Genomic DNA, 26,001 nt, shown 5'->3' on the forward strand with positions numbered 1-26,001 from the left:
GGCGAATCATACATGACTCTTGGTAAAGATTGGAAATGATCAGGTTGAGGCGAATCATACATGACTCTTGGTCAAGATTGGAAATGATCAGGTTAAGGCGAATCATACATGACTCTTGGTAAAGATTGGAAATGATCAGGTTGAGGCGAATCATACATGACTCTTGGTCAAGATTGGAAATGATCAGGTTAAGGCGAATCATACATGACTCTTGGTAAAGATTGGAAATGAACCACCGTTGTGTTTATGAAGCCTCAGTGGGGGATGTGATTCATCCTGTGGCAATGGAGATATTTGTGTATGTGTTCTTGTTGTTGTTGTTTTTGCGTGTTCGAATCTGCCACGAGTTCTTCAGCAGAGGATATTCATTGTCCTGATTGGTCAACGGAGAGACGAGTGTTCTATACGTTGTTCTGCAGTTGTCTTGTTGTGTTCAGAATACCGATGACTTACGGGTACCTGTCAACTCTCCCCCTTTTACACTGTAGTTAACGTACCTTCTATCATCATCATCTTCTTCATGATAGTCATCTTCATCATCATGATCGTGGTGAGAATGAGCATCATGGTCATCTCCGTTGTGGTCATCATTTGTCACTTTCATTTTTCACTTGTTACCCCCGTCATCACCGTTCATGTTCACTAATCATGATCATCGTCACGGGTACGATCATCCAAATTGCCACTTCGTCATCGTCGTCATCATCATCATCATCGTCATCATCATCATCATTATCACCCTTGTTATTACCGTCATCGCCACATCATCGCTATCATCTTCTCCATCATTATCATCGCCATCATCATCACCACCATCATCACCATCATCACCATCATCTCCATCATCATCACCATCATCATCACCATCATCATCATCATCATCATCATCATCATCATCCTCACCACCAGCAGCAGCTGGGAGGGGTAAACACCACAGTGTTGGAGGCTGCAGCTCTGGCCGGCATTAGCCCACCTGGTACCCCATCATTACCCGGGCCTGGGTCAATGTTGTTTGTCATTGGCTTGCCTCCCCCCAACCCTACCACACCCTCGCTCTCCGCCTGGCCTCGTGTTACTAAGAGTGGTATGGTGGGTCAGTGTTAGTACGTGAGTGGTGCAGTGGGTCAGTGTTGGTATGTGAGTGGTGCAGTGGGTCAGTGTTGGTACGTGAGTGGTGCAGTGGGTCAGTGTTGGTATGTGAGTGGTGCAGTGGGTCAGTGTTGGTACGTGAGTGGTGCAGTGGGTCAGTGTTGATACGTGAGTGGTGCGGTGGGTCAGTGTTAGTACGTGAGTGGTGCAGTGGGTCAGTGTTGGTATGTGAGTGGTGCAGTGGGTCAGTGTTGGTACGTGAGTGTTACGGTGGGTCAGTGTTAGTACGTGAGTGTTACGGTGGGTCAGTGTTGGTACATGAGTGTTACGGTGGGTCACTCGCGGTACGAGAGAGAGAGAGTGGTGCAGTGGGTAGGCTTGCCTCCCACTAGACATTTCGTAGTGGCGACTGGGTCAACATGTGAACTGTGGACTCACGTTATGTCCAGCGGGTCAAGTTAGGACCGACGAGGTCGTGTTGCCATCACTGGGTCCAGATGTCGCCAAGTGGTTGGCGTCGCGAGCAAAGAACCACCATGGGATTTCTTATTCCAATTGCTTATTACTTGTACTGTGTGTGAAGACTGTATGTGGCGGGGTTACTGGAGACATGATGGCCAAAACTGTGAAATGTCCTTCAGGTGACTGGCTGACAGTGTAGACGTAAAGGGTAGAGGGACGGGGTCTTGTGGAGGAATTCGAGTGGAGCAGTGATATGAGAAGATCACAGTCTGTGTGGAAGGAAGGACGTGGAGAGAGATTGTTGGGTATTCGTGCTAGAGAAGACCTTTCTGTTACTCGAAAAATATGTCAATACGTTCTCGTGATAGAGTGCTAATGGCAGACGCGTATCACAATAAATGTTTAGCTATATAATGTGAGACGAAGAGGTGAGTCATAATACTAAAATTAAAGATGGTTTGATGGGGATTTTTCAGCTCAGTGTGTCGTGCACGGCACAAGAAAGTTGCCTCCGGGACGGTATAGAAATTACGAGGGGTTAAAAGTAGGGAGTGTGACGGGCAGTGGTGGGGTGACTGACGAGAAGGCACGAAGGCTTCGTCAAGCGGTCTGTTGCCTTGATAGTTATTAAAAAAAAAGATAAGAGAAAACCATGAAAGAACATGTAGAAGACATTTTTGGACCTGAGAAGAGGAGAGAAAGAGAGAATGGGAGTACGGCGGAAGAATACGTGAGAAGGACAGTTCAAGAGAACGCTACCAGTTTGGTGATGTAACGGATTACGAAGTAAAAAGAAAATCAGTTGATGAATATAAAATGGCAAAAAGTGGGTGAGAGTAAATGAGGAGGTAGGAATAAATCTGATCACTGCGATAGAAGTAGACAGGAAAAAAATTTTGTAAATGGCGTTAAGTGGCGGAGATGCCATGGTATATCTAGACCAGATGATGTCGGCTGCAGAGGAGAGGAACATGTCGTAAATTTACTTCATATTGGCCATGCAAGAAGAGCTAGGTCTGAGGAGGAGGAGGGAGGAAAATGAGTGCCTGAAGGAGAGGATATCGAACGGGAAGAAATAGAAAAGGGGTACGACATATGGAGACCCGTAGAGTAAAGGGAGTAACCAGAGGGAATACCCTGCAAGAATGTGACGAGATGGACCAGGTCAATCCTGTAGTAGATGTGAGGCTGGCGGGGAGATCCTCTGTGGGAGGGTTGGAGAGGCACTGACTTCAGCTCTGTACACTGATAATGGGGCCTGGAAAGCACCTCAGAAAGCTTTAGACGATTACTCTTTAACCGCGGTAAGAAGAAAGGAGGTATATGACGTAGTCATAATCCAAGAAATTAAAGATTATACCAAAGGGGGAAAAAAGTCATATGATTGGGGTTTATGAAGGGGTGTGGCCTCTGGGGGCCATAGCTTTGTCGTGTGAATAATGGCTGAGAAAATATTAGACAACCAGAAAAATGCGCTCACGGCATATATAGAATAGAGAAAACGTGCGGTGGAGCTGAGCTGTTACATATGGCCTGTGAAATATTCTGAGGGTATGCCATGATGAGGGTGCAGGAGGTTGGCGATATCACTGAAGGGCAGACGGAGGTAGTAGACTCCCTGGGTGCGTCCAAGCAGAAGTTAGTGGCTGGCTGAAGGCGTCCAGGTCGTGTATGCTCTCGTTCTTGCTGTATCCTTCTTCCTGGGGCAGAGGGAGATGACAGCAGACACTATGGCTTAGACGAAGGGGTATTTCCCGCGAAGGGAATAATAACTAATGCGGCGAAAGACTTAAGGGATATCATTTGATGATTTAAGATAGTATGTGAAAACAAGGTACTTGCGTCTGCCAAAGTGAGGGAGGTGGTAGCGGAGGAGACACGGGAACTGTGCGGAGGGACGTGGCTGGCTAGTTAACCCCAACAGGCGGCTCACAACTCCATTATACTTGAACATTTTCCGTTAAAGATGGAGGAGTTGGATGTCGGGGGTGTGGTGTTGCGAGGCGGACAAGTTTGCTGGCGTTGTGGGGGGCGAGTTACGAGGATGAGGAGTGTGGCAGAGGTGGTGCACTAGCCTGGTCTTATATGTGGGGCACACACACGGGAAGGCAGGGAGAGTGCAGGCAGGAGTGATGGCTTTTTGGGGTTCCGCTGTGGAGCCACGAGACTGAACAGTGGGAAGGAGGAGGAGCTGAGCTGTGTGGTGTACGGTTGTGAGAAGGAGAGGCTGTCGCGGTCGGGTGGACGTGTGACACGTTAGGAAAGCTACTCACGCGGCTGTCATGACTCAGGCGACACACGGAGGTGGAGACCGAGAATGAGGTGGAAGGGGAGAGTAAGAGAATATGTGAGTGAGAGACCTGACTTGGAGACTTTGCCTGAACCTCGTATCAGACGGTGAGGGATGTTGTATTGGAGAGAGATGGTGAGAGACTGAATCACCCTCTTCCTTCACCCCACTTACCACCACCACCACCATGGTTCAGTATAGTGGGAGAGGACCTGGCGGCTAGGTGTGGTGAGGGCGTGCCCGACGGCCAAGTGTGGTGAGGGCGTGCCCGACGGCCAAGTGTAGTAGGGGCGTGCCTGGTGATCACGCTGGCTCGCCCCCACAGATCACCTGAGGGTGTTCTTCCCTCTCAATTTCCATCGGCGGGAGGGAAGTTCCCTGAGCTTTTCCAAACATATCGTTTTCTTTCAGAAGTGAAGACAAAGATATATTCATCATGGCTCAGCTGGAGGACACCAGGCTATTGTCTGCACACAGATACACCTGTTATTTTGATTCGAAATCTTCTTGAATGAACCTAGTCTTCATTCGCTGTTTCTCCTTCCGGTAACACTACAAAGACAAGTTACGTACGTATGTACGAAATGACAGGCATATATATATATATATATATATATATATATATATATATATATATATACCACACGACTCCTTTAATGAGGGCTTCTCCAGCTTCTAGACTGCGCTTCAATCTGAGGCAGGGAAAAGATGGACTCCTTCGAGCAAGAAGTTCCTTTACGAGATTTTACGCTCGTCTGCTGACGATGATATAGCCTCGCCAGAAGTGACACAGCCCGGTAACACCTTTGAATTTCACACAACACACACACACACACACACACACACACACACACACACACACACACACACACACACACACACACACACAGAGCTTGCTGCAGCATGATTCCCATCTATGAGGCTCACGTAGCGCTCAGTAAGTCGGCCACGTCCACTTGGTGATCAAGTAGTACAGTGTTGTTCGTAGGGTGAGTGAAAGTGGTCAATGTTTTCAGTCTGGAAATTGCATCTTTGATATATATATATATATATATATATATATATATATATATATATATATATATATATATATATATATATATATATATATATATATATATATATATATATATATATATATCCCTGGGGATAGGGGAGAAAGAATACTTCCCACATATTCCCTGCGTGTCGTAGAAGGCGACTAAAAGGGGAGGGAGCGGGGGGCTGGAAATCCTCCCCTCTCGTTTTTTTTTTTTTTTTTCCAAAAGAAGGAACAGAGAAGGGGGCCAGGTGAGGATATTCCCTCAAAGGCCCAGTCCTCTGTTCTTAACGCTACCTTGCTAACGCGGGAAATGGCGAATAGTTTGAAAAAAGAAAAGAAAAAAAAAAAAAAATATATATATATATATATATATATATATATATATATATATATATATATATATATATATATATATATTTTTTTTTTTTTTTTTTTTTTTTTTTCATACTATTTGCCATTTCCCGCGTTAGCGAGGTAGCATTAAGAACAGAGAACTGGGCCTTAGAGAGAATATCCTCACCTGACCCCCTTCTCTGTTCCTTCTTTTGGAAAATTAAAAAAAACAAGAAAGGGAAGGATTTCCAGCCACCCGCTCCCTCCCCTTTTAGTCGCCTTCTACGACACGCAGGGAATACGTGGGAAGTATTCTTTCTCCCCTATCCCCAGGGATAATATATATATATATATATATATATATATATATATATATATATATATATATATATATATATATATATATATATATATATATATATATATATATATATATATATATATATATATATATAAATACTCCAGGGCCATTTTCAGTGAAAGTCCTGATGCAATCACAAATACATTAGGTAAATTCTATATGTATTGTGCGTTTACCTTTAAAGATGATATTGTGCCACTTTTTAATTAGCAATGAATCACTTGAGGAGGGAGCACAGGCTACAGTCTGTAGTGTTACGATGGAGAGTGTGTTTGACGGCTGTGGTGAGCCCCCCCCAGGTTTGACAGACGCGTTGGGTTTGTGTTGATGCGGGGGGAGGGCAAGCCATTGTTGTGTTACGCCACTTCAGCCGAAAATGTAGGTTTCGTGGATGGGAATACAGCTGGCCTCTCGTGGTGTGGTTTTAGCTGGGCAGTACAATTCACCCGTATTCATGACGGGAGCTGTGGCAGGGTTGGGGTCGAGGGTGTGGGGATGTGGAGGGTCTGTATTGTGACCAATCATCCTTAGATTAGAGGCCTGTGTGGTGTTTATTGTTACCGTACCACAATCCCAAGCTTATTGTTGGTGCCCCATACCCCCCCAGCTTATTGCTGTTGCACCAATCTCAGCTTATTATTGCGGCACCATACCTCCAGCTTAATGTTGTTGTTTCCCCAGCTTTAAACATTATCATATGACTCCCTCTCTTTCCCCTCCTCCTTCCCCCCCTTCCTCCCTTATAGATGAATTTGATGTGGATTCGGAACTACAAACTTTATGGTAACGATACGAATGGTTGTTTATCTTTGTCCTGTTTATGATTATCCCAGAGATTTCTTCGTAAGAAGTGAGTCTGCTGGTGTTTTTGCTCAGGACTTCTTGGTCGAAGCTGCTGCGGTCTAAGGCTGCGCTACTTCCAGTAGCAGGGAAATGTGGACGCCTACTCGGTGAGAAATTCCTTGACGATGAGACTGTACCCCCCAACAATACAGCTTCTCCAAAGGCGACTTTTTGATCGTGGAAACCAGCGCTGATCATCGACAGCCAAGACCCACAGAGTTCATCACAATCATTTCACGAGGCCTGGTTCAGCCAGGTGACAGGCTGTGGTCCGCCCCCCGTCTCCCCCCATATATCACATCGATCCAATCTATTCTTTCCAGTTCAGGCCTCTCGCCCTCCTAATTGTTCAAGGCCCTGATACTACAAAGCCAAAGTTCATCCCTCCAACCTTCTTTTTTTTCAGGTTCCTCCTCTCCCTAGCTCCCTCCATTTCTGACACGTTCGTTCTCCTCGGGCATCTTTCTTCACTCATCCTCTCCATGTGTCCGAGCTATCTCAGCACACATCCTCTTAAGCTCTCTCAATCACATTTTTTTGACCACCACATCTCTCTGTGTTACTTGTCATTGTCCGTCGGCTGCTGGGACATGGCCAGTGGTGTCCGTCAGCTGATGGGACAGAGCCGGTGGTGTCCGTCAGCTGCTGGGACACGGCCGGTGGTGTCCGTCAGCTGCTGGGACACGGCCGATATACCGTCCGTCAGCTGCTGGGACATGGCCGATGCTCTGCACTCCACATGTCTTAACACATACATTCACTTTACTGTCTACACAGTGTCGCCAGACGATCCGGTGCGATCTACTCCTACAAGCGTATTCAGCTCCTTATCGTCTTTTGTTGACATCCATCCCTGTCATTGTGACACCACAGAGGATTTAGTTATGAGTCTTAAAGTCAGCATCTACGTATTCACTGTGTATTTAACCTCAGAGAGTTATAGCACACAGTCATAGTTACGAGCACAGAGAAGTTATGGCAGAACAACATTTGCAAATGCCTCTGTTATAGCGTGTGCCCTGGACCGTATGAAAACAACTGCACGACACAATAGCGTGCGCTTCCCGCGGAGAATAGACTCTGTCAGATTTAATCATGGGAATATGTGTACAATATGCTGTACCCGGAGGCGAATTACTCGCTGGGAACTATAAATCTGCAACTGGAAGCTTGGGAATGGATGCCTCCCGTAGTACCCCAGGTGGGGCTTGGCTCACCAGACGATGTTCGTGCACCAGCGGGACACATGCCTCCCCTGCAGGACGCATGCCTCCCCTAATGGACGCATGCCTCCCTTCAGGACACATGCTCCCCTAATGGACTCATGCCTCCCCTACAGGACACATGCCTCCCCTACAGGACACATGCCTCCCCTGACAGGACTCATGCCTCCCCTACAGGACACGTGCCTCCCCTGCAGGACGCATGCCTTTCCTACATAACACATGCCTCCCCTACAAGACACACTTCCCTATATAACACATGTCTTCCCTTCAGGACACATGCCTCCCCTACGGGATACATGCCTCCCTACAGGACACATGCCTTCCCTATATAACTATGCCTCCCCTACAGGACACATGCCTCCCATACAAGACACATGCCTTCCCTAAGCACACACGCCTCCCGTAAGGTTTACATATCCCATTCCTACAGGACACGTGCCTCCCCTGCAGGACACATGCCTCCCTTCAGGACACATGCCTCCCCTAATGGACTCATGCCTCCCCTACAGGACACATGCCTCCCCTACGGGACACATGCCTCCCCTGATGGACTCATGCCTCCCCTACAGGACACGTGCCTCCCCTGCAGGACACATGCCTCCCCTAATGGACTCATGCCTCCCCTACAGGACACGTGCCTCCCCTGCAGGACACATGCCTCCCCTACAGGACGCATGCCTCCCCTACAGGACACATGCCTCCCCTACGGGACACATGCCTCCCCTTCAGGACACGTGCGTCCCCTACGGGATACATGCCTCTCTTACAGGACACATGCCTTCCCTACATAACTTATGCCTCCCCTACAGGACACATGCCTCCCATACAAGACACATGCCATTCCTGCAGCACACTCGCCTCCCGTAAGGTTTACATATCCCATTCAGAATACTGACAGCTGAGAAATTATTTGCATACCTATAACTACGTAATATTTCGTCGGCTAATTACAAAATTATTCATAACATAATTAATGTAATTGCAATTCAGCCTTGCTGAATAATAAACATACCGTGAAAGGGCAACGACTGCTAAATACAGATGTTGGATATATATATATATATATATATATATATATATATATATATATATATATATATATATATATATATATATATATATAACGAGAGTTTCGGGGTTTCAATTGAGCAGCGTCACCCGCGGGAGTGTCCCGCTCGCTCAGATTACCTCAGCATCATCACAACCAGCGAAAACATTCACTCTGGCCAAAGCACTGCACTTCCTGGGCCAGGGGGTCTGGCCAAAGCACTGCACGTCCTGGGCCAGGAGGTCTGGCCAAAGCACTGCACGTCCTGGGCCAGGGGGTCTGGCCAAAGCACTGCACGTCCTTGGCCAGGGGGTTCTGGCCAAAGCACTGCACGTCCTAGGCCAGGAGGTCTGGCCAAAGCACTGCACGTCCTGGGCCAGGGGGTCTGGCCAAAGCACTGCACGTCCTGGGCCAGGGGGTCTGGCAAAAGCACTGCACGTCCTGGGCCAGGAGGTCTGGCCAAAGCACTGCACTTCCTAGGCCAGGAGGTCTGGCCAAAGCACTGCACGTCCTGGGACAGGGGGTCTGGCCAAAGCACTGCACGTCCTGGGCCAGGGGGTCTGGCCAAAGCACTGCACGTCCTGGGCCAGGGAGGTCTGGCCAAAGCACTGCACGTCCTGGGCCAGGGGGTCTGGCCAAAGCACTGCACGTCCTGGGCCAGGGGGGTCTGGCCAAAGCACTGCACGTCCTGGGCCAGGGGGGTCTGGCCAAAGCACTGCACGTCCTGGGCCAGGAGGTCTGGCCAAAGCACTGCACGTCCTGGGCCAGGGGGGTCTGGCCAAAGCACTGCACGTCCTGGGCCAGGGGGGTCTGGCCAAAGCACTGCACGTCCTGGGCCAGGGGGGTCTGGCCAAAGCACTGCACGTCCTGGGCCAGGGGGGTCTGGCCAAAGCACTGCACGTCCTGGGCCAGGGGGGTCTGGCCAAAGCACTGCACGTCCTGGGCCAGGGGGTCTGGCCAAAGCACTGCACGTCCTGGGCTGGGGAAGTAATGGCCTCATTATCCTGGGAACTCGATATCAAATAACAGTCAACTGATATTGTTGTCCTGAGGCAGGCCAGCTGCTGGCCTGGGGAGGCCCCGTCCTCCTGTGGCTCCCATGGGATATCCCCGTCTCCCTTTAGCTAACCTCATCCCCCTGTGGCTGGCTTGGGATATCCCTGTCTCCCTCTAGCTACCTGCGTCTCCCTGTGGCTGGCTTGGGATATCCCCGTCTCCCTTTAGCTAACCTCGTCCTCCTGTGGCTGGCTTGGGATATCCCCGTCTCCTTTTAGCTAACCTCGTCCTCCTATGGCTAGCTTGGGATATTCCTGTCTCCCTGTAGCTACCTGCGTCTCCCTGTGGCTGGCCTGAGGTGGCCCCCATTCCCCTGTGGCTGGCTTGAGCCAGTACTATCCCCTTGCGGCTAGTCTGAGGCAGACTCATTCACCCCTGCACCCCTGTGGCTGGCCTGAGGTAGTAGTCCCATCGGCTCTCTGTGGCTGGCCTGGTGTGGTCCCGTTCCCCTGTGGCTGGCCTGAGGTAGGCTCATCCCCCTGTGGCTGGCCTGAGGTAGGCTCATCCCCTGTGGCTAGCCTGGGGTCTTGTGCATTACATACCCTCCAGTATTACGGCAGCTCCTGCTGAAATGTTTCCTTCACTGCTTTCCTTTCGTCATGAACGCATCTGGCGTCACTGCTCCCTCCTCCGGGAGGTGGCGAGGTGTAGCTAGCAAGTAGCCTGCGGGATTGACCTCACTGTCACAGTGGAGGCCGGTGCTTTCTCCCGACACCGTCACACCGCACCCCTTCCCCGTCACGAAGGCATCGTCGTCACAATGGACACTGGTGCTCTGCCCCTCACACCGTCACACGTAACAAGACAGAGAGACAGTAGGGAGACAGTCGTGTGGGCTGACTGACCTCCACTGGAACCTCTGTTCCAAGCCAGGAGTGTTCCACACCTCACGCTTCTCCCGTGGTGAGGGGTCGCGATCAACACCGGACCACAGTCCAAGGTGGATCTGATTCATTTCGTAGAAAATTTTTGTCTTGTCGGGACAGAAAGCCTCAGCTGGACTGGATATGTCGTATCCCGAACTTTGTTATGAATAGAACGGAGAAGAAACTAGTCTTTAAAAAGTTTATTTGGGAGATGAGGCGAATATTGACAAACAATTATTACAGCAAATTTCATGTAAATTTCAGCAAATACGAAATATAACACGAGGCCAAATTTACGAGCCTTGCACAGTGTGCAATTATTGCACTATGTATTTTAGCATTTTCAATTTCGGAATATGTTATGGAGGAGAGTGATATGTGTGTCTGTATGCCTGTGCCTGTGTGTGTGTATTTGTGTGTGTTTGTCTGTCTGTGTCTCTGTCTATCTGCCTATCTGTCTGTCTGTCTGTCTGTGTATAATTACCTATTTGTTTCCTACGCGTAGGGAGTTATATATTCAAGGGACTCCATCTGTTTCACATGTTTTTTTATTCATTCATACATTTATAGCTTCCATTTTTTTGTTGTTGCCCTTCACTAACTCCATCTGCAGTGTCTAGTTGTATCATGTTTTGTGTTGGGGACAGTACCAGAGGCGGTCTGGCAAGCTGTGAAAAAAAAAGATAGTCTACAATAATTCTTTTATTTTTAAAAAAATTCGTCATCCATGATCTCATCCGGTAGCAGTGTTGTGTTTTAAGTAGGCTGGAGTTGGCAACAGCCAGGAAATCGTATGCCTGCTGCTTGATCACGTTCTCCAGGACCTTACAGGCCATATATATATATATATATATATATATATATATATATATATATATATATATATATATATATATATATATATATATATATATATATATATATTGGAAAGGATCACAATTTTGCGCGTGATCAAGATATTCCTATGAGGGAAAATGAAAACACGAAAACACACGGGGAAAATGAAACACGAAAAGTTCCCAAGTGCACTTTCGTGTAATAATCACATCATCAGGGGAGACACAAGAGAGAAATATAACAGTCAGTTGATATACATCGAAGAGACGAAGCTAGGACGCCATTTGGTAAACATGTGATTGACTCACATGCATATATATATATATATATATATATATATATATATATATATATATATATATATATATATATATATATATATATATATATATATATATATATATATATATATATATATATATATATATATATCAGCGATACAGGCCGGAAAACTTGAAAGCTACTACATCCCCCACCATTTCACTTCCCCTAGCCACGGTCATGGGGGCTTCCGTGATCACTGGGCGTCCGCAGTCCGTCCGTCATATTTCTCCACACTTCACTCCTCTCCTCGGAAGCCACTGCTGGGGCGGTCTGAACCGAACGTGGCTCATGGATGACCCCATTTTCAAGACTTGTCATATGACTGCTTGATCAGCAAGGAGTGGCAGAGTTGTAGTCACGTCTTCCTTGTCCTCTTTTCTAAAGATGGGTGAAGTTAGAGCAGATGCTATCCTGTCCCTGTGACATGGTTACCTGAGCTTAGGTAAACATATTTTTTGCTGCCTTCCTTTAGACGTTCTCTAGCATCTCTCTATATATGTCCCATCAGGGTGAGGTGACCAGGTGGATGAGATTCTTATATTCGGGCGATCTCTCATGTTACGCATATTTCACCGTGCTTTTCTCCCTACCACCAAGCCAGTGTACTGATTATATACACAACACATTCCTATTGTAGCAGACTCATGGCAAAGCGACCACTCACTCAACCCCCTAACTCCCTCCCACAATAAGAATTCCAGCAGTTTATGTCCATGATTTGGCCCCATTTCATTGCGTTCCCTCTCCATCATTGTATATCCTTGGACCGAATAGACCACTATGTACATGGCCATTGCTTGGAGTGTGTACACACTCCTTGTGGGACTAGTTATCAGCCGGCGGGGAGGTGTGACCTGCCAGGTATTTACCAGGGGTGGTGTGACCTGCCAGGTATCAGCCAAGGGGGATGTGACCCGCCAGGTATCAGCCAAGGGGATGTGACCCGCCAGGTATCAGCGAGGAGGGATTTGACTCGCCAGGTATCAGCGAGGAGGAATGTGACCTGTCATGTATCAGCTGGGGGGATGTGACTCGCCAGGTATCAGCGAGGGGGATGTGACCTGCCAGGCATCACTCAGGAGGGCTGTGACCCGCCAGGTATCAGCCAGGGGGATGTGACCCACCAGGTATATGTACCACGGGAGGGCGTGTATCAGGGTAATGGAATATCCCTGGTGTATCCTGACACTGAGATTGGCAGAGCTGGATGAGTAATAAAATTCCATGAATAACAATGAGTCTCTGGTCCTTCCGTCTGGCTGGCTCCGTCCTGGGTCAGGCTGTGTGGCGAGGGTGACTGCCGGTATGTGTCGGGTGTATGGTCATGTGTCGGGTGTATGGTCATGTGTCGGGTGTATGGTCATGTGTTGGGTGTATGGTCATGTCTCGGGTGTATGGTCATGTTATGTGTTGGGTGTATGGTCGTAATATGTGATTGTTGGATAATTATGTTATGTGACAGGTGTATAATCACGTCTGTGGCTTATATGATCATGCCCGTTAACTGTGCGATCATATCTGTTGATTACATAATCATATCTCTCGGCTGTATGATCGTGTCTCGTAATTTGCCAGTATCTATGGATAATGTTTTGACTGGATCCTAAAAAAAACTCGTTTCATTTTTAGGATGATTAATAAAGACATTTACTTTTTAAGGGATGGCCTCGTATCTCATGGGGTCAATTTCCGTATTAGCGTTGCCTATAAATGCGATGGTGACTGTGAACCTGGTGGAGCCTCGGGAACTGTGTTGGTGTAAAGTCACTGCTCGATGTTGTCCCGGACGGTAACTGGATTATGGAGACGGAGTCCATTTTGGTGTCCGAAGCGACCAGCGCGAGGGTACAGTACCCGTTCAGTCGACCAGAACGGTTGCAAGATGTATTGACCATGGCTTCACAACATGTGTTCAGGTTTTTAGTCAGTTGTACATTATTAATCTCAGGTTCCAGTTTTGTGTGAGTTGGTTCTGAGACTTGATTCGGTGCTGATTGTGAGGACCAACCTTAGGGCTCAAAGTCTACAGTGGCCTTGAGAAGAAACTTTGGTTCTTTGAAGCCCTGGTGTCTGTTTTAATACCTTGCTATGATCCAGTATACGTCAGGATAGCTTCGGTGAGAGGGGCCTTTAAGTGTACACGTCCCTCCCCTGGGCCCTTGCACGTCATTCCCAGGCCATCACAAGCCCAGCGGATATACACACACACGCCCTCGAGGATCCTGCTGTTTTTATGACTTTCGGCAGGATGAAGTATTATGTCGCTTTGTTCCTCCTGTGTTACGCAAGATGTCAGACCTCCAGCCTTCGTTGAATGCGTCAAGTCTTGGCTTGGTGTGTGTGTGTGTGTGTACGGCTCACGTTGCCTATTAACCCGGTAGGTAAGGCTGCTAATTGCTGCACCAATTATGTCGAGTCCCGGGGGGATACACTGAGGGAGATACTGCGTACAGAAACAGGATGATACTGGATGTTGGGAGTGAGAGTGTTCGTAACGCTATACACAGCCTCGTACAACGTACTACGTCATGTCCCTGTCGGGTGATTCTTGTCACATATAATGGCCTCCTATTCCATCTCTTCAGTATAATCCCACCTTCTTGGTCTTTGCTATTCCAGGCATCTTCATCACGCCGGAGTTTCCAGTTTCTTCCCGATTTTCTTTCCCTTCCCTCTGAGTCCTGTTCCTCCTCGATCCAGTATGATCCTGTCGGCCAAAATCTGCTCTACCAACCGAGTTCTTTCCACCTCGCGTTTCAGTATTCTGTCCCGGCTAACTTGCCATGCATGTACTGGGAACAAAATCCTGCAGTTTGCCATTAACGCGCGTGGGGCCCAGACTGTCCAAAAGATGCTTCTTTTGCCTGAAGGTGTTTCTGTTGCCTTGAGACTCGTAAATGCTACCGATTTCGTTATCCTCGGCAAACTTTCTAACGTTCTTTGAATACTCTTTTTTCGTTTCACTTGTAGTCTTGGGAGTGTGTCCGGCCCAGTGTCGCCTTCGTTCCCACCTCCACCTTGACACTGAGGCTGGTATCTTCCCTGTAAAGTGGTTGATTTACCCCCAGGGGTTACCTCCTCCTGCTCCTCCCTGTTCCTGTCAGGCGGTTCTCTGTCCTCCCCCTCACCTCCATTGTCTGTGTCTGACCTTGTTCCCTCACTACGTCCCTTATTAACTTCAGATCTGAGTGATGTTCTTTCATTAATAAGCGTAGCTTATTAATTTCCCTGGTCTTACGTCATTCTCCCTACTCCCAACCCTCTTTAGTTCCAGGGTCGTTCCAGGCCGCCAATCTATGAAACTGATGAACCCACGGTGGGTAATCCGCCTTACCTGGATTTCCAGCTCTTCGTTTCCCTTCCATCCATACCGTCCGGGGAGGAGCGATTCCCTCCATACTGCTCGTTTTCGGCTCGGCCGACCATGGCCGCTGCGCTGGCTCTTCAGCCATGTTGTTGGGGTCTGTTGCAATCTTTTCGTCTCTTGGTGCGAGCAAGATTAGCAGCAACTTGCGAGCAAGATCATCATCTTTCTTTTCGACCATGGTCGTAGTCTTTTTGTCCTCTGAGTGACTGACTTCCTGTCGACACACTTGAGCATCGAGTTGCGCACCAAGTCTGAGGCAATGTCTGGTGACATCTGTTGTGTTGCATCGTCCCGCCACACGAGCTCACGATTCTCCTCTCAGTAGGGACAAAGGTGAATGTACGGGTTACAGAAGTACAAGTCGGCTGAGTATACCTGGCAAGTTGTGTGGGCGAGTGGTGACTGAGAGGGCGGTGGTAGGTTACGGAGCATCTAACTTGGGAGGAGCAGTATGGCTTCAAGAACGGTAAAGCATGTGTGAACCTGGTGTTTAAAGAACTTGTAAAAGAGAAACAGACGGAATTGTATGTAATATTTATGGATCTGGAAAAAGCGTATAGAGAGGTTGACACAGAGGCATTGTTAAAGGTGTCATGAATGTATGAGGTAATTGGAAAGTTACTAAATGCGTTCTGGTGTTTTTACCAAAGCGAAAGTCATGTGCGCGAGTTGGAAAACAGGAAGGCGAGTGGTTCCCGGTAAAGTTGGGTCTCCGTCATGCAATACCACCATGGTATCTGACAGTGGACGTGACATAGGATGGAACCATGGGAGCTGGAGTGAGTCATAGGATAGGAGAGGGGGCTATAAGGCCGTGGGTGCCTTAAGGAACAAGTGAAAGGAGAGGTCAGTGTTTAATAGGGCCAAGATGGTATAGTAAGTCCCGGTAGTGTTATATAGATATGAATCTTGGGCTTTGAAACCCAAAAGGAAGGAAAAGGATAAATGAGCTAGAAATGAAATGTCTGAGGATGATATGTGGTGATCTTGGAAGGAATGACATTAGGAGAAAGAGGTGGTAGCAGTCGCAGTGTGGTTGAGAGAGCTGTACTGATATGGTTTGGAAACATGGAGAGGACGAGTGTAGAAAGACTTGACTGAAAGGATCTCTGGCGTCAGAAGTGGAGGAGAAGAGGATGGGAAGAGCAAGAAGGGAACAGGAGGATCGACTGAAGGAACATTTAGAAAGATGAGAGGCACGTCTCTCCACAGAGCCCTGCCCTAACTTCTCTGCCAACAACCTTATGGTGGAATCAATCTCAAAACCAGCGTTAGACACCGGATCCCCTGTCATCATTCCGAGCTCCCGATATCAACCTCTTGTGAATCATCCAGACCTTCAGAGGTAGTTGAACCTGACCTTCACAATTTAGGGGTCCACCCACGTCTACATTCCTACCATTCAACAGCCGTACTTAATTCCCTAGGAGTCATCGTTATTGGATTGGGCTTAAAAAAAAAAATCACCACTGCATCATTTTATTTCAAAAAAAAAATGTTGATGAAACGCAGCACAAACATGATTATCAACCATTCCCACACAGTGGTTCAGATATAGAGGGGGAACCCAGTGCATTCGCTCGTGAATGTTGGGCCCCCACCAGTTCATCTTGTGTACTACAGAAGAGTGCGCGGCCGAGGTAAACACATCATAGTTGGCAATTTCGTAGGAGATCCGTGGATGATTATTGTGTGCTTACCGACCTCCGTCGGCAAGGACTGTGTCTGGTAGCATTTTGATGTGAGGGGGTAGGTTATGCACCGGTGTGGTGAGACGGGATCAACATGGTGCTGCTGGGGTGGTGAGATGGGGTCACCAGAATCCCACGGGTTTGGTGAGACGGGGTCACCAGAGTGCCGCTGGTGCGGTGGTGAGACGGGGTCACCAGAATCCCACGGGTTTGGTGAGACGGGGTCACCAGAGTGCCGCTGGTGTGGTGGTGAGACGGGGTCACCAGAATGCCACGGGTTTGGTGAGACGGGGTCACCAGAGTGCCGCTGGTGTGGTGGTGAGACGGGGTCACCAGAATGCCACGGGTTTGGTGGTGAGACGGGGGTCACCAGGGTGCCGCTGGTGTGGTGGAGGTGAGGAGGGCGGCGGGGGCAAAAGAGAGGGGGGGAAAGTCCTCGCGGGAAATCATAAGTTGTGTGTGGTAGGGGTGTGGGTGTGGTGGAGAGGAAGGGGAGAAAGAGAGGTAGGTGGAGGGGTCCGGGTCACGACATCATTAACATCAACCCGGGGTTCTCTTCGCCTTAATTTCCCCGGGAAGTCGAGGAAGAGGTGAACCCCACACAACACATTGGCCTCCACCCTCCTCCACCACTGAGATGAACCACTTACACACAACGGCACGACCCCTTGCTGCAGTTGACCTTTGACCCCGAACTCTTTAAGGTTAGGTTTTTAAAGGTCATGCGTTGCTATCATCATGCTAAAGAGGATAAGTAGATGTGAGATCTTCTCACTCTACCTTCTACTTTTCTCATCATTACCAGAGCTGTGCTGTGTAGACCAGCTCACCAGCATGTGCCCCGGGATCGAACCAGGGATCACTCAGTGAGAACCAGTGGACGAAGGGGTCCCACCTTCGTGCTCAAGGGGTTAACTCAGGTCAGGCTTCGGCCCCGTATATCCCCCCCCCCCCTCCCACACACACACACACACACACACACACACACACACACACACACCACTCCATCCCACAAAGAAAGAAAGAAAAAACTAGTTATATTTACTGCTGAGGAGTCGGAGAACCCTGAACGTTATGACACAGGAGATCATGACCATAATTTCTTTGACTAGATAAAGAATTCTGAACATATTAGGCTTATTATTTAGCCGATCCGAAGCTTCCTTGTGAAGGCCAGACTTCCTGGGCGGCAGAGTGACATGGTTGGCAGCCTTCCTGAGCGGCAGAGTGACATGGTTGGCAGCCTTCCTGAGCGGCAGAGTGACATGGTTGGCAGCCTTCCTGAGCGGCAGAGTGACATGGCTGGCAGCCTTTCTGAGCGGCAGAGTGACATGGCTGGCAGCCTTCCTGAGCGGCAGAGTGACATGGCTGGCAGCCTTCCTGAGCGGCAGAGTGACATGGCTGGCAGACTTCCTGAGCGGCAGAGTGACATGGCTGGCAGCCTTCCTGAGCGGCAGAGTGACATGGTTGGCAGCCTTCCTGGGCGGCAGAGTGACATGGCTGGCACCCTTCCTGAGCGGCAGAGTGACATGGTTGGCAGCCTTCCTGAGCGGCAGAGAGACATGGTTGGCAGCCTTCCTGAGCGGCAGAGTGACATGGTTGGCAGCCTTCCTGAGCGGCAGAGTGACATGGTTGGCAGCCTTCCTGAGCGACAGAGTGACATGGTTGGCAGCCTTCCTGAGCGGCAGAGTGACATGGTTGGCAGCCTTCCTGAGCGACAGAGTGACATGGTTGGCAGCCTTCCTGAGCGGCAGAGTGACATGGTGCAGGGTGGAGGCTCTCTCGATGCCTCCGCTGTCTGGTAATGGACGGTGTTTCTTGACGACTGGAATATTAGTTGTGATAGCGTTGGCAGGTGTAGCTAAAGTGTCATTAAGTGCATACAGCGTCGTCTCCTCAACTTCGCTAAACATCTTAACGAAGTTACTCGTACCTGGGCTTCGTCCTGCTGCAGGGTTAGACCAACTGACGGAGGTGTACGTAGCCATCTGGTGGTGACGGGCAACACTGTCTACTGTCACTCACAAGTATCCATCGACCTTGAGATATATCCAAAGACCTTGCCAAATATTCAATGATCTTAGAATATACAACCACTTTGCTGGACAGTCAGTGACTTTGACAAATATTCAACGACGTTGCTAGATATTCAGTGACCTTAAATATTCAACGAGGTCGCTAGATATTGTGACCTTAACTAATATTCAACGACGTTGCTAGATATTCAGTGACCTTAAATATTCAACGAGGTCGCTAAATATTGTGACCTTAACCAATATTCAACGACGTTGCTAGATATTCAGTGACCTTGACGAATACACAACGACGTTGCTAGATATTCAGTGACCTTAGATATTCAACGAGGTCGCTAAATATTGTGACCTTAACCAATATTCAACGACGTTGCTAGATATTCAGTGACCTTGACAAATACACAACGACGTTGCTAGATATTCAGTGGCCTTAGATATTCAACGAGGTCGCTAAATATTGTGACCTTAACTAATATTCAACGACGTTGCTAGATATTCAGTGACCTTAAATGTTCAACGAGGTCGCTAAATATTGTGACCTTAACCAATATTCAACGACGTTGCTAGATATTCAGTGACCTTGACAAATACACAACGACGTTGCTAGATATTCAGTGACCTTGACGAATACACAACGACGTTGCTAGATATTCACTAATTCCGACAAATATCCAGCGACGTTACCTAATATCAGTCAACATCGACTGACCGTGATGTTGTCACCGTCACCATCACCTGTACTCTCATCTTTACGACCATGTTTGCTACACCTTCCCTGTCACTTTCACACACACACACACACACACACACACACACACACACCTTCACTGTCACCCTCACTTTCACCTTCACAGCCGCCCCTCACTATCAGCTTCACCAGGAACGCCAAGTCGGTCTCCGGGGACAGTTGTGGCCTTGATCACTTTCCTGAAAGTTAACGGAACTCCCTCCCCATCGCCGCCCTCTCTCTCTCTCTCTCTCTCTCTCTCTCTCTCTCTCTCTCTCTCTCTCTCTCTCTCTCTCTCTCTCTCTCTCTCTCTCTCTCTCTCTCTCTCTCTCTCTCAGCATTTTTCCCTATACTTAGCTCATGTCGAGTTGCAGTTTATAATGGGGCTCCTTGGCTAACTTCGTGTTGTGTTGTGGTAAAGGTTTGTGCTGTGTCCCCTAACTTCAGTTTGTGCTCTTGTGTGTGTGTGTGTGTGTGTATTGTAGGTTTTCTTGTGGCTGCCTGGCTGACCCTGTGTTGTGTTGCAGGGTGCTACGAGCCGTGTGACTGGCCCTTTATTGTGTTACACGAACTGTGTTACTGACCCCGTGTAGTGTTGCAAGCTGGTAGAGCTGTGTTACTGACCCCATATTGTGTTGCAAAGTGCCGAAGGGCTGTGTCACTGACCCCTGTTGTGTTGCAGGGTGCCGGTTAGCCGTGTTACTGACCCCGTGTTGTGTTGCAGGTTGGTAGAGTTCGTGTTACTGACCCCGTGTTGTGTTGCGGGTTGGTAGAGTTCGTGTTACTGACCCCGTGTTGTGTTGCATGTTGGTAGAGTCATGTCACTGACCCCGTGTTGTGTTGCAGGTTGGTAGAGTCATGTCACTGACTCCGTGTTGAGTCATGTCACTGACCCGTGTTGTGTTGCAGGTTGGTAGAGTCATGTCACTGACCCCGTGTTGTGTTGCAGGTTGGTAGAGTTCGTGTCACTGACCCCGTGTTGTGTTGCAGGTTGGTAGAGGTCGTGTTACTGACCCCGTGTTGTGTTGCAGGTTGGTAGAGTCATGTCACTGACCCCGTGTTGTGTTGCAGGTTGGTAGAGTTCGTGTTACTGACCCCGTGTTGTGTTGCAGGTTGGTAGAGTTCGTGTTACTGACTCCGTGTTGTGTTGCAGGTTGGTAGAGTTCGTGTTACTGACCCCGTGTTGTGTTGCAGGGTGGTAGAGTTCGTGTTACTGACCCCGTGTTGTGTTGCAGGTTGGTAGAGTTCGTGTTACTGACCCCGTGTTGTGTTGCAGGGTGGTAGAGTTCGTTTTACTGACCCCGTGTTGTGTTGGAGTGTCGGGAGGCGTGTTACTGACCCCGTGTTGTGTTGCAGGGTGCCGGGGGGTGCACATCGTGGACCTGGTGGTGCCAGATGTCATCCAGAACGGGTCGCGGTCCTCGGTGGTGCTGGACTGTGTCTACCGCTACGAGAACTACGAGCAGGAGGGCCTGGTGGTCAAGTGGTTCTGGAACCACGAGCCCGAAGCCGTCTACCAGTGGATCCCAGGCAAGAGACCCGAGGCCATGGGTCTTCTCAAGGTCAGTGGACTGCCGGACCCGGACGTATGTACACAGAGGTATACATCCCTCACATGCTACTTAGATTACATGTTATACGCCCGAGGTATGGCCATGATTGTATGACGTTTGGATAAGGTCTATATTTGAATGTTTGTAAAGGTTGGTGCTAGATACAACTCTAGCCATGGGTTGTACCAGAGTAGACCTCCTGGTCATGGGTTGTACCAGAGTAGACCCCTGGTCATGGATTGTGCCACAGTAGACCCCTGGTTATAGGTTGTACCATAGTAGACCCCTGGTCATGGGTTGTACCACAGGAGACCCCTGGTCATGGGTTGTACCACAGGAGACCCCTGGTCATGGGTTGTACCACAGTAGACCCCTGGTTATAGGTTGTACCATAGTAAACCCCTGGTTATAGGTTGTACCATAGTAAACCCCTGGTTATAGGTTGTACCATAGTAAACCCCTGGTTATAGGTTGTACCATAGTAAACCCCTGGTTATAGGTTGTACCATAGTAAACCCCTGGTTATAGGTTGTACCATAGTAAACCCCTGGTTATAGGTTGTACCATAGTAAACCCCTGGTTATAGCTTGTACCATAGTAAACCCCTGGTTATAGCTTGTACCATAGTAAACCCCTGGTTATAGGTTGTACCATAGTAAACCCCTGGTTATAGCTTGTACCATAGTAAACCCCTGGTTATAGCTTGTACCATAGTAAACCCCTGGTCGTAGGTTGTACCATAGTAAACCCCTGGTCGTAGGTTGTACCATAGTAGACCCCCTGGTCATAGGTTGTACCACAGGAGCCCCCTTCCCCCCGATCATAGTAAAAGAACGTTATATGTACGGTGAATATATCATAATGCAGGTTTATGTTGTAGATTTTAGAGTGGGCATATCATAGTGGCAGGTTTATGTTGTGAACTGCATGGGGAAAATATTATGGAGATGGTTCTCCACCAGTTTACTTCTGTCGGGTAAACTGTGCTAGATATCCACACGGCCTTCATCCTCACATGGGTCATTCTCCTTCACTTAGCTAATTACATGACATCAAGCGATCTCAGTGTTGTCTGTGCTCCTGTTCCACCTCGTTAGTGCTGGCAGTAAAATGTCCCTTACTCTGACTACGCTTCATGGCTTGAGCGAGCTCCTCGTTACGTATTCCCTTTCCTACCTCAAAAAAAGGAAAAGAAATCCTTCCCTCTGAGTCCCTTCAGTGTGATCATTTGCTCCGTTCTTGTGCAATTTCTTCCCGATAGATTCATGAGTTCAAATTGGCGAGTCTATTCTCTTTTTCTCATAAAATTATTTTCTGCTATTGATCCTTCTTCTCCTGCATTCAGTTCTTCCTTCCCTCATACTTTTCAAGCCCTGCGTGGCTCCTGTGCCGTCTCTTTCCTCATTGCCCGTCTCGTCACTCCTTGGCCCTCTGACGGCCTCTCTCGGAACCATGCCTGCTTACCTTCATCTGACTCTCTTTACAATAGATTTCCCCCGCGCCTCTTGTAGCACGCCTCTCCACTCCAACCGTGGACTTCCGCGTCCCAGTTTACGTCCTGAAAGAAGCTGATCTGCTTCATAAAGTTCTCCTCCTTGTATCTCCCTTTGACGTCTGGCTTCCCCTCACGACTCTTTGTGTCCTGTCCGCACTAACCGCGCCTTCGGAGACGAGTTCGGCGTGGTCCCTTCTGCCAGGTCGGGGCGCCGTAGCTGATGCTGCCCTTCTATTTATCTTTTTTTCCTCCAGTGTAATGTTATATGCGAGAATGAGATCCAGTAGTATTGTATGAGATCTTAAATGCTTCCCTTCTCCAGTGTAATGTTATACACGAGAATGAGATCCAGTAGTGTTGTATGTGATCTTAAATGCTTCCCTTCTCCAGTGTAATGTTATACGCGAGAATGAGATCCAGTAGTGTTGTATGAGATCTTAAATGCTTCCTCTCACCTCATCTTGCAGCTCTGGGTGTTCACACTACCATCAGCAAGTGGAGCTTATGAGGCTGCCTCCTGTACCATACTGAGTGTGGCCTCATAGTTTATAACTAAATACTTCATTCATTTCATAAGGAGTTTTCTGGGGTAGTGTATCCTGTCGAAGGAATTATGGAGGCCTGCCTGACAGTTACTTCTCCCGTGGTTTTCACCACCTGAAGGGACCGGCATTTACCAGTAGCTCCGGAAATACGGGGCTGTTCAGTTATGAGGGCTAAACACCATGCTCTGTCTCCTCTTTCCTCCCGGACTACGTTAGTCCGTCTTCCTACTCGTAACTGTGGGGTTCAAGAAGTCTAGTGATATCCTGTGTCTACTTCGGTCCTCTATTGAGTATTGCTTATCCGTTGGCCGTTTCTGTACTGCACGTAGACGTACTATCCTTGTGTCCCTTTTGTTTTTTTCATTCTCATTTCTCTGCGTTAGCATTTAGGGGTCCACTTAAGCCTCTGTTCTCTCTGCGGCCACTACAGTTGAGACACAGACGCAGGTCAGCGGACGACAGATTATCACATGCAAAGATGGTTAACTTATGAAGCTTTGTGTATTTGTGAGCCGTGGGTTCTAAGTGTGTACACTTTCTGTGTGAGGAGGAAATGTTGTAAGGTATAGTAAAGGTTAGAGTTCTGAGACATGGCCTTGTGAGGCATGTGTTGACGTGGGGGGACAACCGGGAACATGATGGTGATATGGGATACAGCCAGGAACATGATGGTGACGTGGGGGACAGCCAGGAACATGATGGTGACGCGGGGGACAGCCAGGAACATGATGGTGATATGGATACAGCCAGGAACATGATGGTGACGTGGGGTACAGCCAGGAACATGATGGTGACGAGGGGTACAGCCAGGAACATGATGGTGACGTGGGGTACAGCCAGGAACATGATGGTGACGTGGGGTACAGCCAGGAGCATGATGGTGACGCAGGGTACAGCCAGGAACATGATGGTGTTGTGGGCGTGAGTGGGACGGAACGAGCTGCTGGCGGAGGAGCCACGAAGCACTCGACTCTGAGATATAATTTCCCGTCCGGCGACGCGAATAGCGTTTGTCATAATCTAATTTTTGGCTTCCGTGTTGTGAGCACCAGGAAGCCAGCGGCTCCATTAGCATCGCGCGTATGTGCGTCTGTGTAATTACTTATCTGTAATCCTTTCCGCTCCTCACCTCCTGCCGTTGAAGCTTTACGCTCCTCACCTCCTGCCGGTGAACCTTTCCGCTCCTCACCTCCTGCCGTTGAACCTTTCCGCTCCTCACCTCCTGCCGTTGAACCTTTCCGCTCCTCACCTCCTGCCGTTGAACCTTTCCGCTCCTCACCTCCTACCGTTGAAGCTTTCCGCTCCTCACCCCCTGCCGTTGAACCTTTCCGCTCCTCACCTCCTGCCGTTGAAGCTTTCCGCTCCTCACCTCCTGCCGTTGAAGCTTTCCGCTCCTGACCTCCTGCCGTTGAACCTTTCCGCTCCTCACCTCCTGCCACTGAACCTTTCCGCTCCTCACCTACCGCTATTGAACCTTTGTCACCCTTGCCCACCCCTCCTCCTATATTTTACCCATACGAGGTCCTCGGATTACTCCAACTATAGATGGGTATGGCTTATACCTACTCGTGTCATGAGGGAGTGTGCCCCTGAGCAAACATTGATCGTTGTTCGCCTGTTTCGTCTCTTAAATAGAAACATAAAGTTTTCCTTCTTCTTGGAAGCATTCCTTGGTGCAGCCCATCCCTCCGAAAGAAGACCGTTCTAAAACCTCCAACTGTCGCCCCGTTGCATCCACTTCTGCTGTCATCAGCCTTTGAAACTCCTTAACTCTCGCTTCCTAAAACACATAGAATTCTATTCCCTTCTTTCAGAAAACTGATAGTTCGTTCTGCATCTTTCTCTTTGCCATGTTGCAGTTCAAAGCTTTCTGCCTTATCAGTTCTCCTGCTGTCACCCGTCATGAACCACCCCTTTCCCTGAGCCATATGTTACCGCCCTCTTTCTATCCAGCAGGTGTTATTTCAGTCGCTGCTCTCGTGATCTGTGTGTGTATGTGTCCAAGCCCCTAAGTCCTGGACCTGCAGCACGTGACCGGCTGCAGCTTCCCATAGTTTGTGTGTGACGACCACTCACACGAGAACTGACCGTTATGCTGCTTCCTTTCCTTGAAGAGCGAAGCTGCGAAATGCTTTCTCCTCCTTTCGTGTTTCCGCTTTTCCTTTAACCTTTCCAGCTTTAAGAGTCAGGTTTGCGAACTCCTGAGAACCTCAGATTCATCCACATTATTTCTCACACTCATTATTTTTTTTCAGTCGTATGAGATAAGGTATGATTTCTCCCATCGTATCTCGGCTACCATTAGAAAATACAAGTGTGAGAGTGTTGAGGGTACGTGTTGTAAATACCATCTTATGTCGAGTTATATAACCCGTTTCTATCCTCGCCGCCGACAGGGCCGGGTGAACCTGGACTTCTCGGCCGACCGGGACCAGTACACCATGCACCGGGCCCTGGAGATAATGCACCCGACCACCGAGCTGACCGGGTTCTTCACCTGCCGTGTCTCCTCCTTCTACGACGAGGAGTTCGCCTCCAAGAAGATGATTGTTTACGGTAGGTCGTCTGATCAGGCTACGTTAGGTAGTCTGGTCAAGGCAACATTGGCCGTGTGGCCAGGCTACGGTAGCTCGCTTGGCCAGGCCACGGTAGGTCGTCTGGCCAGGCTGCTACAGTAGCTCGTCTGGCCAGGCTACTACGGTAGGTCTGGCCAAGCCACGGTAGGCCGTTTGGCGGGAGTGCCTGGCTCTTCTTGGTGCGGGATGGTGTAAATGACCGCCAAGCCCGACCGCACGACCCTTGCTATGATAACC

General features: G+C 48.8%; 1 protein-coding gene across 2 annotated transcripts in view; it reads left to right on the forward strand.

The window, feature by feature from the left end:
* Window positions 1–26,001, forward strand: part of LOC139756599 (uncharacterized) — a 168,016-nt gene that overhangs the window by 131,312 nt on the left and 10,703 nt on the right. For both annotated transcript variants that reach the window (XM_071676239.1, XM_071676240.1), the window contains exons 2-3: window positions 20,952–21,157; window positions 25,585–25,744. In XM_071676239.1, the coding sequence (XP_071532340.1) occupies window positions 20,952–21,157; window positions 25,585–25,744 (366 nt within the window). The remainder of the gene's footprint in view (window positions 1–20,951; window positions 21,158–25,584; window positions 25,745–26,001) is intronic.

Source organism: Panulirus ornatus, chromosome 22 (genome assembly GCF_036320965.1).
Source record: "Panulirus ornatus isolate Po-2019 chromosome 22, ASM3632096v1, whole genome shotgun sequence".
Lineage (NCBI taxonomy): Eukaryota > Metazoa > Arthropoda > Malacostraca > Decapoda > Palinuridae > Panulirus > Panulirus ornatus.